Genomic DNA, 17,500 nt, shown 5'->3' on the forward strand with positions numbered 1-17,500 from the left:
AAGTTTGAGAGGGTAAATTGCGCTCTTGTCATAAAAGCTCGTAAAAGCTCAGCGTTATAATCCTGAGGCCTGTTTTGTGGCAAAGCTTTTCTCCAATGGCTTCTTAAAGCCGCCCGCTCTGAGCAAGGACCTTTGGTTAATTACGAACAGCCAATGTTCGCCATAAATCATCCCCAGAATAATAAGCGTCTGCCGCAGCCTAGCTTACCGTCTCTTAACCTCAGGATCGCTCGTTAAATGTGTGTCAGTCGGATATATTTCTCTTCTGCAGACTGCTGTAGGAATACTTTACGGCGAGCGCTTTAAATCATGGAAGCGCTTTGCTGTTGCCGTTGTTTTTCTTTCGTGCTCCTTTGGTTGTTTTTTTTTTCATTTGTTGGTTTTTCATATTTGTCTTTTTTGTCCTCTCAGGAAGATGACTTGAACGACATGTTGGAAACGCTGCACACCCACCCCGTGCCAAAGCCGAATACACCAGTGAATCTGAGCGTGGTAGGTGCTTTGTTTAGAAGCAGAAGTGGAACCGCTGGCCTCTGGCTCTCAAAACAAACACTGGACAGAGTTACACATGACTCAGACGCAGCAGCTATAGTGTACATTCAGCAACTGTCCTTCTATCTGTCTATCTATCTATCTATCATCAATCTGTCTGTCTGTGTCTCTCTCTGTTCTGCTATTCTCTCTATCAGTCTGTTTCTGTCAATCATTTTTTCATTGTATCATGCTTTCTTTCTATATTTGTCTATCATCTCTCTCTCTCTTTTTTTCTATAGTTCTGTTATTCTCTCTCTATCAGCCTGTTTCTGCCAATCATTTTTTCATTGCATCATTCTCTTTTTACTGTCTATCTATCTATCTGTCTGTCTATCTGTCTGTCTATCTGTCTGTCTATCTGTCTATCTATCTATCTATCTATCTATCTATCTATCTATCTATCATACTGTATCTTTCGTTCTATCCACTAATCACTTCATTTAGCATTCTTTTATTAATCGTTCTTTCATCCTATCTTTTCTATCATTCCGTTGTTTCTTACAGTCTGTCATTCTATCCATCATTCTTTTACTCTGCATCTCGTTCCGTCCATCTGTCAGTATTTTGCAGTCTTATTTATTTTTTTTTTTGTCTGTCTGTGTTTGAGTCTGTCTGTCTGTCTGATCTCTCCATCTAATCTGTCTATATTCTTTCCTTCATTTTTGCAAGAGCAACCACTTACATTTTGCCAATGGGCAAGTAGTGCAGGATCCAGGAAGCAGACTGTCGGTGAGTGGAGAGTGAGTGTGCTAAAGGGAGAGGGATGAAACGAGAGAGAGAGAGAGAGAGAGAGAGAGAGAGAGAGAGAGAGAGAGAGAGAGAGAGAGAGAGAGAGAATGGGGCAGTTCTGAAATTTGGAGCCGCTGCCCTAATCGCATGGGAGACAGCTCTCCAATTTTGCCAAATAAACCAGCTCTATTCTTTTTTAAAAAATATGGCAAAAACCCATCCTTGGTCTTGTTGTCAGTTTTTCTTTTTCTTTTCTGGAAAACAATCAAACTTGCTAAATGATTCATGCTCTTCCACACTGCTGTATTCTCTTTTCAAATATCAGAAGTTTTTTGTATTAAAAGCAAAAGGCAATTATGCTCAAGCAATCTCCTTGATGCTCTGCCCATTAGCCTACATTTATCTTTTCATTTAAATTTGAATAAAAAAAAAAACAAAACACTGCACCCTTGAATATCTGCTCAATAACTTTGCATTAAAACATGTGTGATTTTTTTTATTTTTATTTATTTATTTATTTATTTTTCCCTCCAAGCTTTAATTTTAATATCACACTCTAGTCTAGTACATGTCCAGTACTATACATTCACTGGCTGTCAGATAATTATATATTAAAAAGTAATGAAACTAGTTATATACTGTTGGTATGTAGTTCAAATTTTGTGTTTTATAATAACGTAACAATCGTATATCCAGTAGATCTAAAACGCATTTATTTTTCACATTACATTAAACTGACTATCGACTTTGACATCATTAGTTCTGAAGTTTGCTTTTGCTAAAGATTGGTTATCAACAGTTTGCCCTTAGCCTGTAATCTAAAAGCACATCAGGTCATCCGAAGGGGTTTCTTGGAATTGTCTGTACCGTCTCCCAGCAGGTGGTGGGTTCACTAAACACTGCCGTCTTCCTCTTTCATTTCTCTGAAGTCAAAACGACTGGCAACATGAAATGTTCGTTCGCTATTGGAATTTGGAAAGAGGGTCTTGGTGATAGGAGAGGTTTCCATTAACACTGTGTGGGCAGTAATGTTTAAATCTGACGTGTGTGTGTGTGTGTGTGTGTGTTGGGGAGTGGTGTAGGGTGTAGGGTCTGGGATTCTGATCACACTGCAGGGAGCAGCAGACAGAGCGCGGTGATAACAAGCACTCTGATAATGTGTGATTTTTATAAACACGGCTGCAAAGTGTTGGCCACCGCCAGCTGGAACTGCAGTCCACGACACGGAGGGCAATCAGCTGCTCGGTATGGGAAAATAAACACATGTCAGCACATGAAGAAGACAACTTGGTCAATCTGCTTTATTGATATCTTCGAACTGTTTATATTCGCGCGATTATAGCGAAAGCACTCCGGACACACACACACACACACAGAGCGCAGATAAATAGTTTCTGACATTGCACAGCACTTGGTTCGATTGCCAGAGTCACGTGATCACAGCATCCGAGAGGAATATTTGAAAGCGTCTTTGAGTATTAGAGGACGCTAGCCGCACTTGTATTTGTTTGTGGAACATACGCAAAGGCAGCAAAAGTTGAACCTATGCGCGGAGCAACAGATGGGTACTTTTTACGCATGACGAATCGCGACCCAGCCTTGGGAAAGAGCGGAGCACGCCACACAGGCAAACAAAAGTGCTAAAGTTAGCAGGCAGCGTGGGATCTTTGCTTCGGAGCCTCTTTGATCCAGACATTAAACTTGCTCGCCTGTTCAAACGTACGCCTGGCAGACCCCTCTGATACTGTCAGAACAGAGCAGTTGGCTTTTGTACCTTAATAAAGACTTTCTCTCCGATGCGGGGAGCCTCCTCCGGTAGTGTCCACAGGGGATCGGCGTTTGTTGACTTCATGTATCCGTATCTGTTGTCTGTATGTATGATGTTAACAAGCACAGACATAGTTCAGGCCGACCGCGGTTTATTTATTGGTTGTGGAACAGACAGTAAGTTGGAGGTTCTATAAACACTAAATACTGGAAGGTTGTGTAATGGTGACCTTCATGTTTTCTTGTCTGTTTTCTGCAGCATTCATACTTCATAGCTCCTGATATTAATGGACTCCCCACCATACCTGAAAATGTGAGTATGTTTAACCCAGACACAAATTTTAGCCACAAGTATGATAGTAATTGCATTACTGTACATGTCGGATCAAAGAAAGCACAAAACAAAATCTAAAAAAATCAAAAATAAAATGACACAAAATATAAAAACAGAACATTAAAAGCCAAGAAGCGAAAACAAAACATTAAAACATGAAGCAATACAAAATATCAAATAAAACATTAGAATCATAAATCGTGAAGCAAAACGAAGTATAAAAAAAAACGTTAAGAAACAAAGCATAAAAACGAATAAAAAAATTACAGTAAAACGAGTAAAAAAAAAAATTACAATAAATGAAACGAAACCAAACAAATCATTAAAAACTGACCAATATAAAATAAAACACTGAACAAAAACAGAACATAAATTAAAACAAAAAAACATGAAACAAAACCTTACAAAATTGAAACAATTCAAATGATGGAACCGTAACACAAAACAAATAATAAAACATTACAACACAACAAGAAACAAAACATTAAAACAGTGTAATTATACCAATTATAAATCAATTAACATTAAAAAACATAAACATGAAGCAAACATCAAGCAAAAAACATCAAACAAAACTAAATATCAAACAAAACCTTGACAAAAACCCATAAAATATAATCAAAACATAAAAACAAGACATGACACAAAATATATAATGAAACTGAATACGATTTTAACAATGAAATGGCATTTATACATTAAGTGTGACTTGTGTACATACCATAATTCTTCTAAATCAACCATATTTTTCTTCCTTCCAGAGAAATTTAACAGAGTACTTTGTAGCAGTGGATGTGAACAACATGTTGCACCTCTACGCCAGCATGCTGCATGAGCGACGCATCATCATTACCTCAAGCAAGCTTAGCACTGTGAGTTTCTGCTGGCGTCCTCATTTACACATCAGACAGCTTTTACGTTGCTTAAAATAATAATATACATTGTTTTTACACAACGCATATAAAATATCTTTTGGATATGTCTTTTGGGAACCACCAGGACTATTTCTATATATTCAGAAATGTATTTTTCATTTGTTTCTAATTAACATGACACATAATGGACGTATTTATTTGTTTTGCTCCCAGGACTTGAAAGTTCTCACAACGGTGGAAAAAGCAGAATCACAGACCATATTATGTAGATCTTATTACACTCTCTACTCTCTAGGGCTACATATTGCCAACTACCTCATGATACGGTGAATATCGTAATAAGTTGTTTTGATGACCTGCATGTCATTAATTAAACCGTAAGAAAAAAAACATTTCTACAATAATCCTAAACATTTCAAAAAATACTCTACACTGATTCAGTTCTCTTTTTTTTTCGGGTGTTTCACTGGGCTGAAGTCTGTTAGCTTTAAATTATCACTTATTGGATCCCTGACTCTTCCACATATTTTCTGTCTGGCTCTTCTTGCCTGGAAAAGGGAGTGGGCGCTTATCGCACGGGGGCGGACGATGGTCCAAACTTTCACGACAGTTGGTGTAGAAGCGGCGAGTGATGTCATTCGCTCCCTATCTCTCTCCAATTCCCCCCCGGAGCATCTGCGGTGCGCTCGCCGACAGTGCCGGAACCGAGGGGCTCCCCTCGGACCCTCTGGCTCCGGAGGAGGCTGTCAGAATGACCCTATCCGTGGAGTATTTCACTCCTCCGGGCTGCCGCCTTCATTCCGTGTGCTCACTGACACGAGGGGTTAGAATGTGCAAATCATTAGTCTCTTGGGTAAATTGTTTTTTTTTTTTTTCACTCTCCCATAACTTGATTTACTGCTTTGCAAGATGGGAGCGAGCGACCTTGAGTTTACGGAACTAATATGCCAAAAGAGTTACTACGAAGACTAGTGATATTAAGGTTCCACCTCAGAGAAGACTTTCATCATCTCGGATCCCAAAACCATCCGTCGTCTTCTCGAGAGCCTTGGGAGTTCCAAGCAACTATAGGAAGACCCATATGGTACATTCCGCTAAGAATTTGTAGACGCGAGTGTAGACATACGGCCAATTTCCTGAATTGTTCAGAGAGGGCATATGACAGTGGCCACGGTGTGGTCAGCCTACCGCTACCGTTTCTCCAGCGAGCCAACGGGATAAAGACAGAGAAGGAAAGAGGAAGAGAGCCAATGCATTATGCATGCTGCCAGCGGACCCTGAGTGTTCGGGCCCCTAGTGAACCTGCTGTGTCAGTCTAGCAGAACATGGCCGCGCACTTGCCTGTATTGGAAAGCAAAAGAATAAATCATGATCTAACAACAATGCATCAGTTGACTTATTGCTGTTTTGTGACCAGAGGTAAGGAGTACCACTGTTTTAAAACCATGTCGCAGGCTCCGGGAGGCAGCCGCCCATGCAGTCTTGTCATGTGCCAGTATAATTGTGCTGCATCAGGATCCCTCTAACTAGTCAACTGGGAGGCCCTGGTGCGTTTCATCTGCGAGACCCCCTCGGCCGGCCCCGAGTCTTGACAGCCGCCTTCTCATCATGCTGTCAGTGGTATGCTAACAAGACCCGATCCCGTCTTGGCCTGTGGTGTTAGCCACTGAGGTTCCTTTCGGCCTCGCACTCTCCGCTTTTTTTACGCTCTACTCAGCAATGCCATCTTATTTTCGTTCCTTCTTCAAGCATCTCTTTTACCACACCTTTAATAGACATTTTATCTTCCTCCGGCACTTCCTGTTCTCTTCTTTGTGGTATCGTGTTGCAGTGGGAGGTGGATTAGTGGTGTTTGGCGCCCTGCGCCCTACCTCTACCTTTTCTTTTTTTAATGCCACCTCCTTGTTAGCGATACACCTGTGTCGGCGCCCCGCTCGGTGCCGTGCGTTTGTCAACAGGAGGGGAGAGCGAGGCTTGGTAATTGGGAAACAAGGAGAGGGCCAGGGGAGAGAAGTCTCGCAGGTAGCAGGAGTCAGTGCAGACTGCGGCGCTGTCACCCTTGTCAGGGGGAATCGCACCTCTAGTCTCCAGTCTGCCCCAATCACAGATTCCACTGTGAGCTTTGTTGTGCTTATCAAAGAACGGGACTTTTTTTTTTTTTTTTTTTTTTTTTTTTTGGTCTTTGTCTATTCTTGGAGAAGTTGCCATGGATATTTTTGAACCCCAGCTTCTCCCTAGATGTAGGGAATATGTTCGTCAACTTGTTTACATAGACAGGGTTCACTGGAAAGGTGTTACAAAGCATATCTTTATACTTCATCTGTGGAATATATCTCAGCAAGGCAAAATGGTACAAATGTACTCCTAGAGATGAGTGTGAATGTGGTTTGATTGTGAAGTGAGAGTTCTGTGACTGTCACCTGATTGGGCAAATCCCAAGTTCGCTGAACCAAGACAGCGAGATCTTTTTCCTTTCCTCTCAAGAGAAATTTATAGGTCTATTTCAGGGCTTCTAGCTTGCTGCTCGGCAGTAACAAATTGTGTTGCTGATCTTGTTAGAGGCTTTCAACTTTTGCCTTGTCATTTTTTTAATAAACAGGAGTTTAATTATTTTTTTGAACATCAGCTCAGCCTTTAGTTTCTGCATTTAAGGGTTCTTGCATAAAATGTTATGGTATTTTTAATCAAATGTTTTTTTTTGTTTGGTTTTGGTTGCATTTTACTGTACAGTATATGCATTTACATTTACTGGGTAACATGAGGTAACTATATGGCCTAAGGTTAGATTAAAGGCTGGGACACACCAAACTGACTTCAAAAAATAGTGGCAACAAAGGATGATGGTGTTGTCGCCTCGCGTTAGCACCGTCTGGATCAAGCTTTGATTGAGCTCACCGCACAGACTACAGCCAACTGCAAACTGTCATTTGCATTGTGCACTTGCATGAGAGGAATTAGCTGTCTGTATCCGCAGCTATCAATATATTAGCTATCAGTATATTTATCTATCAATATCAATATTGACAGCTAGCAATATTTATTTAAAATGAGAAGCAGTTATGTTTATAACATTTTTTATTTTAAAGTGCCCCTATTATGAATTTTTGTAAAATCAAAAACCTTTCATGCAGTGTGTAAAACAACTCTAAGTGAATGAAAACAAGTTTTAAAGTGCACCATAAAGGCATTGTCTCTCAAAAGAAAGAGTCGACTCTGAATCATTAAAATGAGTCAACATAAAACATTACCATATTGCCTGCCTACTTGTGGTCTTTTCACATTGGTCTCAATGAAAATGCAAATTCACAAACACTGTTTTATCAGGCATTACAGGCATTATGAAATGAAAATAAGACCAATTGGAAATTAACTGCAAATTAGCATCATACAAAAGAGAGGTTTGGAAAAATTAATCATTCAGTTTGCGAGTTGTTGAGCAAGTAAGGTAACAGAAAATGAATATTATAAGACAATGTCAAAAAAACGCTTTCCTTAAATGCATGCAGACCTGTTGTTGAGGACTCCCACAAACAAAATATGAACATCTCCTCAATGCTGATTTAGTTTAACTTGCATATGATAACGTAGTTTAATTTAGCCATTTTTTTAAAGAAACATCTATCTCCAAAAGTGTATGTCTTAATGAAACGGCTGTAAAACTAACGTTGCAATTGTTGGTCTTCATGTAAAAAAACGCCTTTTCATTAAAGGATTGTTTCATGTGTTCTTTGGGATTCTTTAGATTTTCGTTATTGGTTTTTTGGGTCTGTTATATTTTCATAGATGGATCCCTTTGTGTAATAGAGAAGACCCCCCACTTAACATGTCCCCAGCACACTCATTACCGCTAACGGCAGCGGTAGCTCACAGGTCTCGGCAGGATCCAGCCCCGCATCCAAACAAACCGTAATCCAGCATTTGTTCTTGCGGATGACTTCTTCATTTAAAGGAATATCAAGCATACCTTGCCTTTTGTGGCCATTTGGCTTTCTTTTCATTTGGCATGTCTTTATTAATTATTCATAAGACCGCCAAATATTTTATTAGGAGCAGCACTCCAACAGTGCATTGTGGGTACGACTGGAGATTCAATGGCAGCGATACAGTTATTCTGAACTTTCTCTTTAATTGTCACAGAAAGGAGGTCATGACTGATTTTTCTTGCAGAATCGCATACGCTGTGATGAATCCCTCGTTTGCGAGCAGAACAGCTCGTGTGGGAAAAATATCAAGAGTTAATTTGTTTTCGAATTCCACCTTTTAATGTTTATCTAGGTTTCGCCACCTCCTTTTCATGCCCTCGTCTTTGAAAGAAAACTGCGCGGCTTCACTTTCAAGTCAGGAATAAATCAAGCCAATTGAGCTTGTCTGCGGACATTGTTGAATTAATTGGAATGCGCCATTAGGCTTTTTTACCCATCTCTACATGGTACGTAAGGGTTCCCCTCGAAGAAACTAGACGACAGTCTGTTCACACAGTCAAAGAAAAGTGTTTCTTTGCAGTGCGGTGACCTCTCAGCATGATTCATTTATTGGACCTTGAGAAAAAGGGATCTCGAACAGAACGGGTCTCGAAGCTTTGATATCAACCAAACTTGAGTTGCTGAGAAATGCCATAAATATTCATTTTCTTTCTTTCTAAATTGCCCGGACGAAATTAGATCTGTCACAACTAAAGCTTTTCCTTTCTTTTCAGAGAACTGCACAACAAATTTGCATATGTTATAATGCACGGCACTAAATTACTGTTAATTAAAGCTGTGCTATTTCTTGACTCGATAGGTCACGTATTATCCGGAGCAGTTGCGTTCGACCACAATGTCACAGAACTCAACGGACACAACAACAACAACAACAACAACACTCCAAGCTTTACCCATCGAGGACGTATACAAAAGTGATTCAGGATTAAAGCTGATCTCTTTGAAGCTAGCTGTTGTGCCCCAGCCAAGCTTGGTTGGTTTCGCTGGTCAATTGTGATATTGTGTGTGTCAGTGAGCAGGGGGGGTCTCTTGATATTTCCGAGCCATGGTTCACACATTACTGGAAGCTCCAATTGTCAAGACCCCTCTTCCAGCCCATACTCCCCACGGTATTCCAACAGCTCACAGTCTCTCTTGGCTAACTCATGTTTCATTCTTTGGCAATTTGCCCTAATGAAGTCCCAGAGGAGCCTTCAGACCTCTGTTCTTTTTCCATATTTAATCATGTTATTTTAATCTGGAAGATGAGGAAGCTCTGGCGTGTGCGCGTGTGCCACACAGGTCATTACAACTGCTAGGTAGCCATGAGGGGGAATCGGGGTGTGGTTGAGGGGTCACTTGGGTGTTCACTCATTAAACATCCACACCAGCGTCGTAATTAAGTGCTCGCTTCTCGTAGAGTCTGATTATTTACTCTGTGTGTGTGTGTGTGTTACAGCAATAAAGCATCATTAATTTTGTATCGCCGCTACGCATTTGACACCTTGTGCTTTGGTGTATTTTTAGGCCCTCGATTGATGCCCTGATTTTGGCTTTGAACCTGCACGTTTAACATCAGAAAAGTGACAAACAAAAGCGCACGTTTTAATGCGCTTGTGATGTTAAGATAAAAAGAGTAACTGTCTTAATTCTCTGCTGGCTCACAATAAACACGTTCCCCTTAAGCATAACGCATTAAACGATGGCGTATGAAGAAGCTCACATGTCTGGTATTTTTTTTTTCTCGTCGTAGTTAACTGCATGCGTGCATGGGTCCACCGCCATGCTCTACCCTATGCACTGGCAGCACATCTTCATCCCTGTACTTCCTCCTCACCTGCTGGATTACTGCTGGTAAGAGCCGTGCATGTCTAACACACTTGTCTCACACGCAAATGTCTCATTTATATCTCACTCAGGCTTGGGCTGCGCTGCTTTGAGGTTTAATTTAGTATAATTTTGCGCAAATTGAATTTGCGTTGATGTTTGCTTTGTATGTCAAAAAGGAATTGCCAATAAATTAGGTTTCTGCGCTGATTGAAACCTGTGAAATTCTGTGGACATGGCCACATTCTTTGGTAAAAAATCCTAAGCCTAAGTATTTAATATTGCGCACATATTGTGCACCAGGAACAGTCATCAGTCAGTTCTTTGGAAATCTGTTGCTTTCTGCTTAATAACGATGTAACTATGTATTTAATATCATAAAATATACATACATGGATTTATCTATCTATCTATCCATTTGTCTAGATGTGTATATCTTATTTTCAGTAACTTGCAACATCAATAAATTAATAAAAAAAAAAATTGTATGAATTACATAATTTTCTTTCAGATCTGATTAATGAATTTGTTCATTTTTTGAATCATGAATATCTTGACTATGTCAAGCTGTTTTACCATCATATAAATTAAACATTTTACAGTTTGTTTGGTTTTTTTCCCCAGAGGAATTTAGACCGAACACAAATGAATGAATTATTTTTAATATCATGACATTTATCATTATAAATATCTCAACTAATGCACAGAATATTATTTTTACATTTTTATATATAATTTAGAATGATATAATTTAAATTACAAATTTATAAAGTGTTGGTTAAAAAAAAAATAAAAAAAAAATAAATATATATACGCACACATTTGTGTGCACAATTTAAATATGAATTACAATTGTAAACAAAAATTGTTTAAAAAGATAATTCCTTTGCACAATGTTGTACTTATAAATTCCCTTAAACTATGAAAAAAATAATGTACAGAAAAATTAAAAGGTCAGACTTCTGTTAATCGGCCAAGCAGGTACATTTTCAAAACTCGGCCAAACTTTAGGCCATTAATTGGCCTGGCCGATATATCGGTCCATCAGTAACATGAAGCTTCTGAACATGCAGTACTACTTTCTGAAATACCCCTCATCCTAATGAATATCTTTCACCGTGTCTGAGATCTCAAAGGGTTTATGAAGGACATGATTTATTAGCACTAATGCCACCACACCAAGTCCAGCATGCAATCTCTCTTTTTTTTTTTTTTCTTTCACCCATCAGGAACATATACGGCAGACTGATTTCTGTATGCTGGCTGTGGGCTAAAACCGTGACCACACTCTTAACTTACAGCCCTGCTCTATAGCTACCAGAACACCCTATACCCTTAAATTGACAGACTTGTGCTGCCATGCTTGACACCGCAGCTCCTCAGAAAATATTTGTGGTCGTTGATATAAACGCAGCTTTGAGAGCAGCGCCCGTTTTCCAGTCTGGCACAGACATCCTCGTCGATTTATCGTATTTCAGCTATCTAATTAAAAAAAAAAAAAAAAAAAAGCGTTATCGTATTATAAGGCTGTGCATCGCTCATAATGAGCGCTATTAGGAATGACGGGAATTAGGCTGTCATAACAAAGTTACACTCACGGACAACAATGACGTGACGGGGCTCACCCCGTGCATGTGTGTGTCAGCGTGCCTGCATGTCAGTTAAATCCGTGGCCTTAACAGATGCAGCGAGGGAGACTGCAGCTTATTAGCCACATAACCTGATTGAGCGAGCGCTGTAGCGGCTACCAAAACCTATCTAATTACACGGCCCTGCCTCGCCCCGCTCTAAAGTGACGCTCGCCAATTACACTAATCACCTTCAGCGCTCGTTCCGGGAAGCGCATTAAAGTTTCGCGTCGTGACGCGCGTCGGTTTACAGAGATCCTTGTGTTGTTATTTACTTCCTCGCCGTTTTTTTCGAAATTGTTAGTATTTTTAAAATGCAATAAAGCGGTTTTTTTATGCTGCTAATGACTGCGGTTTGTCTCTGTTTTGCAGTGCGCCCATGCCATATCTGGTCGGAGTTCATCTCAGCCTTTTAGAGGTACGTCACGCAAATCCGCCGTCGGCAGCCGTTCATCATCCTTAAAGTGCTTTACGAGACGTTTGATCAGAAGCACCACTGCTACCGCTTATCCCGATATTACATAAACCATCGTTATTTATTTACTTTTTCCACTCCGGGTCACTTAAAAACCAGCCGTCCCTCTGGATTCAAACCATCTGAGATGCTAATAACGCCCATCTACTTTGATGCATCATCGCCGAGCGCGGGGAAACCTTACAAAAATTGACACATTGTTTTTTTTTTTTTTTTTCTTTTATGCTTTTCATCTCCCGGGCGCCCATGAGAAATGAAAGCGCCGGAGAAACAAAGAGACGGTGCGTTCGGTTATTGAGAAATGGCATGTTGGTTGGAGGTAGACCTATAGCTTCACGCGCAGATCTGATAGCGCTGACAGTCGCGGCGGTGCTGGTGTTTATCACACGTTCGCGTGCTGACAGTACCCCCCCCTCCGCTCCAACCCTCCCTCCACTATCCGGCTGCACGTAATTAGACCAAATCAGCACACGGGCCGCCGTAGCAGCGACTGTCAAAAATGACAAACCAGAAATTTTTTACACACTTGGCTGTTTCCCCCACCTGCACTGGAGGAATAATTATTGGATTTGTCGCCACTACCGTGACTACCATTGTGTGGAAGCATTACACCGCTCAACACAGTGGTGCTTCATTCAAACGCCTGAATGGTTTCATCATTTGGTTAGATATTATGTGTGTATTTCATAGTTAAAATAGTTGCAACACTGTCACAAATAATGTGTATGTATACAGTATATCTATATCTGTATATCTATATATAGATAGAGTGGGTTTAATAAAGGATATGTGTGTGTGTATATATGTATATATTTATATATATAGATGTATAGGTATATAGATAGATAGATAGAGCGATAGATAGATGACTGATTTTTCCGTAATGAATATTTTAGCTTTAGTAACTCAAAAGCTTCATCTGGTTTTGTTTATGGCAATCTGGTTTCTTCATTGTTAATTCAGTCTATTTATATCTCGCCTGCTTAGTCTTTACTTATAGGTTTTGACATTGAAGGAAAAAAAGTATGTATATAATGTGCTCTGAATTAGTTTGGAGTTTAACAACTGAAAATTAATTTTAGCCTCACAGTATTTTTACACCGTTTATACAAATGTTTTAAATGGAGTACTGTTGAAAAGAGTATTTATATAGATCACATTTAGGCTATTAAAATGGTTACAGGAAATAGGAATGGGCAGGGCGGTGTGTAACCAAGTGCGTCGCGCTTTCAGAGAGTAAAGAGCAGATCCCTGGAGGATGTGGTCATTCTGAACGTGGACACAAACACCCTGGAAAGCCCCACGGATGACCTACACAACCTGCCCAGTGACGTGGTGAGTGTCCTTAAACACACACACGTTTACCTAGAAATTGAAATTAAGACACACCATAGACTGCTGTTTTTGTATAAACCTAATTATCTTATTATTGCTACAGGTATTTACAGAATGTAAAAGAATAATGTGCATTTTTAGAATTAAAAAAAAATTACTTCTTCCCCATTATAACATCACTAGATGAAAAATATAATTGACAAAACCTTTTTTTTTTCTTTTTTTTTTTTTTTTTTTGGTGAAGCAAATAAAATGCATATAATTTTTATTCAAAACTAAATAGTTTATTTAAAATTGAAAAGCAAAAGTTTTTTTTTTATAAAAAACAAATACAAATATTTTATTTAAACTACTTAATAAGGATATCCCCAAATGGTTTACTTTATTTTGCTTTACTTTAAAGATAAAATTTTTCTCAGAAGTTCAAGTAAACCTATACGAACACACACACACACACACACACACACACACACTCTCATTACCTTTATACCGTTGTTTAATTTTAAGCCGTTTGTGTGCACACACACACACACAAAAAAGAACGTAATCGCAATTTTCTTCCTTTTCTCTCCGTCTTTTTTTCACACATTTAAACAAACAGTGTTTCTTGTGGTCACACCGCACCTCTGTCCTCTCATCATTAGCAGATTCAGCCGTGGATCCCCAAAAACCGCGCTCTGTAAACTTGCCCCGTAACGTTAAACGGCTGTCGCAATTCTCCGGCCATCTCTGTGAATTTCAAACTCCTGCCTTCATCTATTTTTTTTTTTGTATCTTTTCTTCTTTCTGCCTGCCCAGTGGCACATCTCTCTAGAAGTCCTGGATTTTCTGAAGGCGCGTGGAAGAAGGGGGCCAATTATTAGATCCTGCTTTTCTGCCACCTGCCAGCGCCTTTTCTCTTTAATTAATGTTTAGGTGGCTCGGTCAGTGCAACAGGAAGTGCATCCAGCGTCGGGGTCAGAAACGCGTCTGTCATCTGTCCTTTTAAACATAAAGAAACGTGTTTGTGTGTGTGTGTGTTTTTCTGCTGTCTTTTTCTGTCCCACTGGGGGGGTGTTTTAACACTCCTATATGACTCTGTGGATCCCGCTGCTGTCTGTCCAAGCAGAAAAAGCCAGCCTGTTCTGTTATGCCATCTCAGCACTGGCATCCCATTTGTAAATTAAATTGCAAACCCAGAGCGTCGTAAGAGAGAGGGAAAAAAAAAAAAAAAAAAGGAGTCGGGTCTTTTGAAACTGACGGAGGGGAAAGAAAAAACCTCTTTGTCTTCATAGCGTGATAAATTAAGTGGCAGCTCCATGTTTGCTTTGATCCTCTCGCGCAATTTTTCATTGACTAATGATAGAACGTATTCTGCATATCATGTTAAATTACCCCACCTGAATGTAAATGTCACCTACAATAATATATTTATCACCACAAAAATTCATTTTTCTCTCCCTCTGGTTATCATACCTTTGGGGATATTAAAATTCATAACTCGAGGAATACGTTTAAATCGAGCAAAAGCTCCGGGTTTATTTTTCTTAAATTGTCTGTCACATGGCATTTGCTTCAAACGCTGATTCGGTCTAATTGAATCAATTAATTTGATTCACTTTTTTTTCTTTCCATTATTTAAATACGCATTTATACATTTATTCTAGCCTCCAAAAAAAAAAAAAAAAAAAAAAAAAAATCGATGCATTTTACAACTATAAAGCAAAATATAATATAACTGACCCTGGAGCATTTCTTTTTTTCTTTTCTTTCCTCCCAAGTCTTTTATTGATTCAAGCCTAACCTTTTGAGATTCATTTAATTAAGTGTTTGAAGGCTTTTTTTTTTTTTTTTTTTTTTTTTTTTTTTTTTTTTTTTTTAAACCATGTGGGCTTTATTATTGGGGGAGTCTGACCACTAGACCCTTTCTCAGACGGGTCAGGGGTGACAGTTGTCCCGAATTACCTGGCCCCTTTTTTCAGACGGGACCCTATGCTGTGCTCTCCGCTGTCTGTCACTTAATGGCAGTTTTTCCCAATTTCACACATAATATTTTAGATTTATTGACTATTAGAAATGCTACCTCGCCAGTAGCGATTCCGTTCGGCGCAAACCTACGGATTTTACAAATAGAGATAATAATTGAGAGGATGTGGCGAGCGTTCGAGAGTGATTTCAAACATGCCTTTTTATTAGAAACATCAGATAGGACGGGGTTGAAAGTCCACGGATTGTGTGTTTTGGGTTTTTTTTGGGGTCGCGTTTTTAATCACCGCGCTTTTTGACAGCGTCACACGAAGGTTCGGGATACGTTTGACGCTTTAAACGTTACTTTTTAGTGTCGGCGAGTATAAAGCGACTTTGCTATCCGACGATCGCTTTCATGTCTTAACTTTATTTCTCCTAACTAGGTTTTCTTTGTTTTAGAAGATATTTGTTGCTGAAGTTTCCTGGCTGAATTTATAAATATTCGGGAGATTTTAATGTCGGGCGGTTGTTGAGTTCGCAAAAAAAAAGCGAAATTATGTTAAAAGGAGAGTTTGCTCTCTCACAAATAAATGAAGGTGTTTTCCTCCTCCTTAAACATTGTGAAAGTGTTTCTTGTGTTTTTTTTTTTTTTATTATTATTCAATTATAATTGGATTTGGTAGCAGAGAATGGGGTGTTTACTTGTGCAGTCATTAAAATTCTCTAAAAATAGAAAATTATGAATCCATTGTGCTACCAAACAGCGCTGGAGTCTTATTTGGATGCGATCCTCTGTGTTCACAGGTCCTGTATCAATCCTGAGACGGTTTTGATAAAATATTCCTTTTGACTTTATTACTTTTGTTCGAGTTCCTCCAGATCTATTGTTTACTTTTCTCTGCCGCTCGTGTCATTCCGGTTGTCTCCCTTTTTTTTTTTCGTCTCTTCCACACAACTTATATTTGTACTTCCTGCGTTTGATCGTTTACGTTCTCAATCAACAGCGAAAATTCGAGTTCGCACACCCACCTCGTGTATATTAAGCTACCAAATGAAGGTTAACAAATTAATCAGAGAGAGCGCAATATCCGCGCGCCTCCTCTGAGATCAGCCGGCATGGTGTTTAATTGGGATTCGAGAGAAAACAAAAACAAGCACTGTATCAGCTGACACGCCAAACAATTACCGTTCGGGGAAAGTGGGAATGTTGCGTTCGTCGGCGCTCCTATTTCCAGGGCGTCTCAAATCAAAGGCGTTCTGGAGCCTGTTAAAGAGGAGTTGCGCGGGACAGGTGGGGCTCATTTCCGGCCCGAGCGGGCTAATGCAGTGTCCAGCCCTCAAGGCACCGCCGTTATTGGTCTGTTGATGAACAATAACTGTACCAGATTGGCGCTTTTTTTTTTTTTTTGACTCTGAAGGCGCTGTGTCAGACTGAAATCAAATGCAGATGTTGTAAAAATCATTCGAATGTACTTTACAGTCAGACTTTTATGCATCTTAATGCATTCAAAAGTAATGAAAAATACATTTCAGGAGGATTTATTATTATTTTTTTTTCTTTTACAGACTTGCTGTAAATTTTCCACATGTCAAAACCGAATAAGTTGCACATTCAGCATGCTTATGTTAGCATATGAAGTAGCAGTGATTGATGGAGTAATTTGCTTTGTGAATGCTAACTAGTGAACACTACTGAGTCATTTGTATTACGGTTTCGTTCAGTTCTTGGTCATATATGTTATATGATAAATGTCACATGTTTTTGACCATATTTAAATTTTTATTATTAGTCATGGTTTTAAAAATATTTGTTATAAATATTATATAGCAATATTTTATATTATAATTTTTTCTTTTTATTTCTTTGTATTTAGAGATGCCAAACTGTATTTTATCAGAAAACATTCCTAAATATTTTTAAAACATTTATTTTATATTAAGTTATTTTATATTTTAATTTTAAACATGTTTTGTATTAATAGAGGCACTGACCTTTTAGCACTTTTGACTGATGTCTTAAAATAATAATAATATTTTAAAATAATGTTTATTTTTTTATTGACATTTAATTTGTTTTATTTAAACAT

At 39.0% G+C, this 17,500-nt stretch overlaps 1 protein-coding gene across 8 annotated transcripts in view; it reads left to right on the forward strand.

Annotated features, from left to right (window-relative positions):
- The window catches only part of dennd1b (DENN/MADD domain containing 1B), an 88,992-nt gene that overhangs the window by 42,821 nt on the left and 28,671 nt on the right, over window positions 1-17,500 (forward strand). For 3 of the 8 annotated variants that reach the window (XM_043223763.1, XM_043223767.1, XM_043223768.1), the window contains 8 exons: window positions 412-492; window positions 1,204-1,263; window positions 3,290-3,343; window positions 4,126-4,236; window positions 9,022-9,195; window positions 9,955-10,055; window positions 12,029-12,074; window positions 13,365-13,466. In XM_043223763.1, coding sequence (XP_043079698.1) covers window positions 412-492; window positions 1,204-1,263; window positions 3,290-3,343; window positions 4,126-4,236; window positions 9,022-9,195; window positions 9,955-10,055; window positions 12,029-12,074; window positions 13,365-13,466 — 729 coding nt within the window. The remainder of the gene's footprint in view (window positions 1-411; window positions 493-1,203; window positions 1,264-3,289; window positions 3,344-4,125; window positions 4,237-9,021; window positions 9,196-9,954; window positions 10,056-12,028; window positions 12,075-13,364; window positions 13,467-17,500) is intronic. The other 5 variants (XM_043223764.1, XM_043223770.1, XM_043223765.1 and 2 more) reach the window with 4 other exon arrangements.

Source organism: Puntigrus tetrazona, chromosome 22 (assembly GCF_018831695.1).
Source record: "Puntigrus tetrazona isolate hp1 chromosome 22, ASM1883169v1, whole genome shotgun sequence".
Taxonomy (NCBI): Eukaryota; Metazoa; Chordata; class Actinopteri; order Cypriniformes; family Cyprinidae; genus Puntigrus; species Puntigrus tetrazona.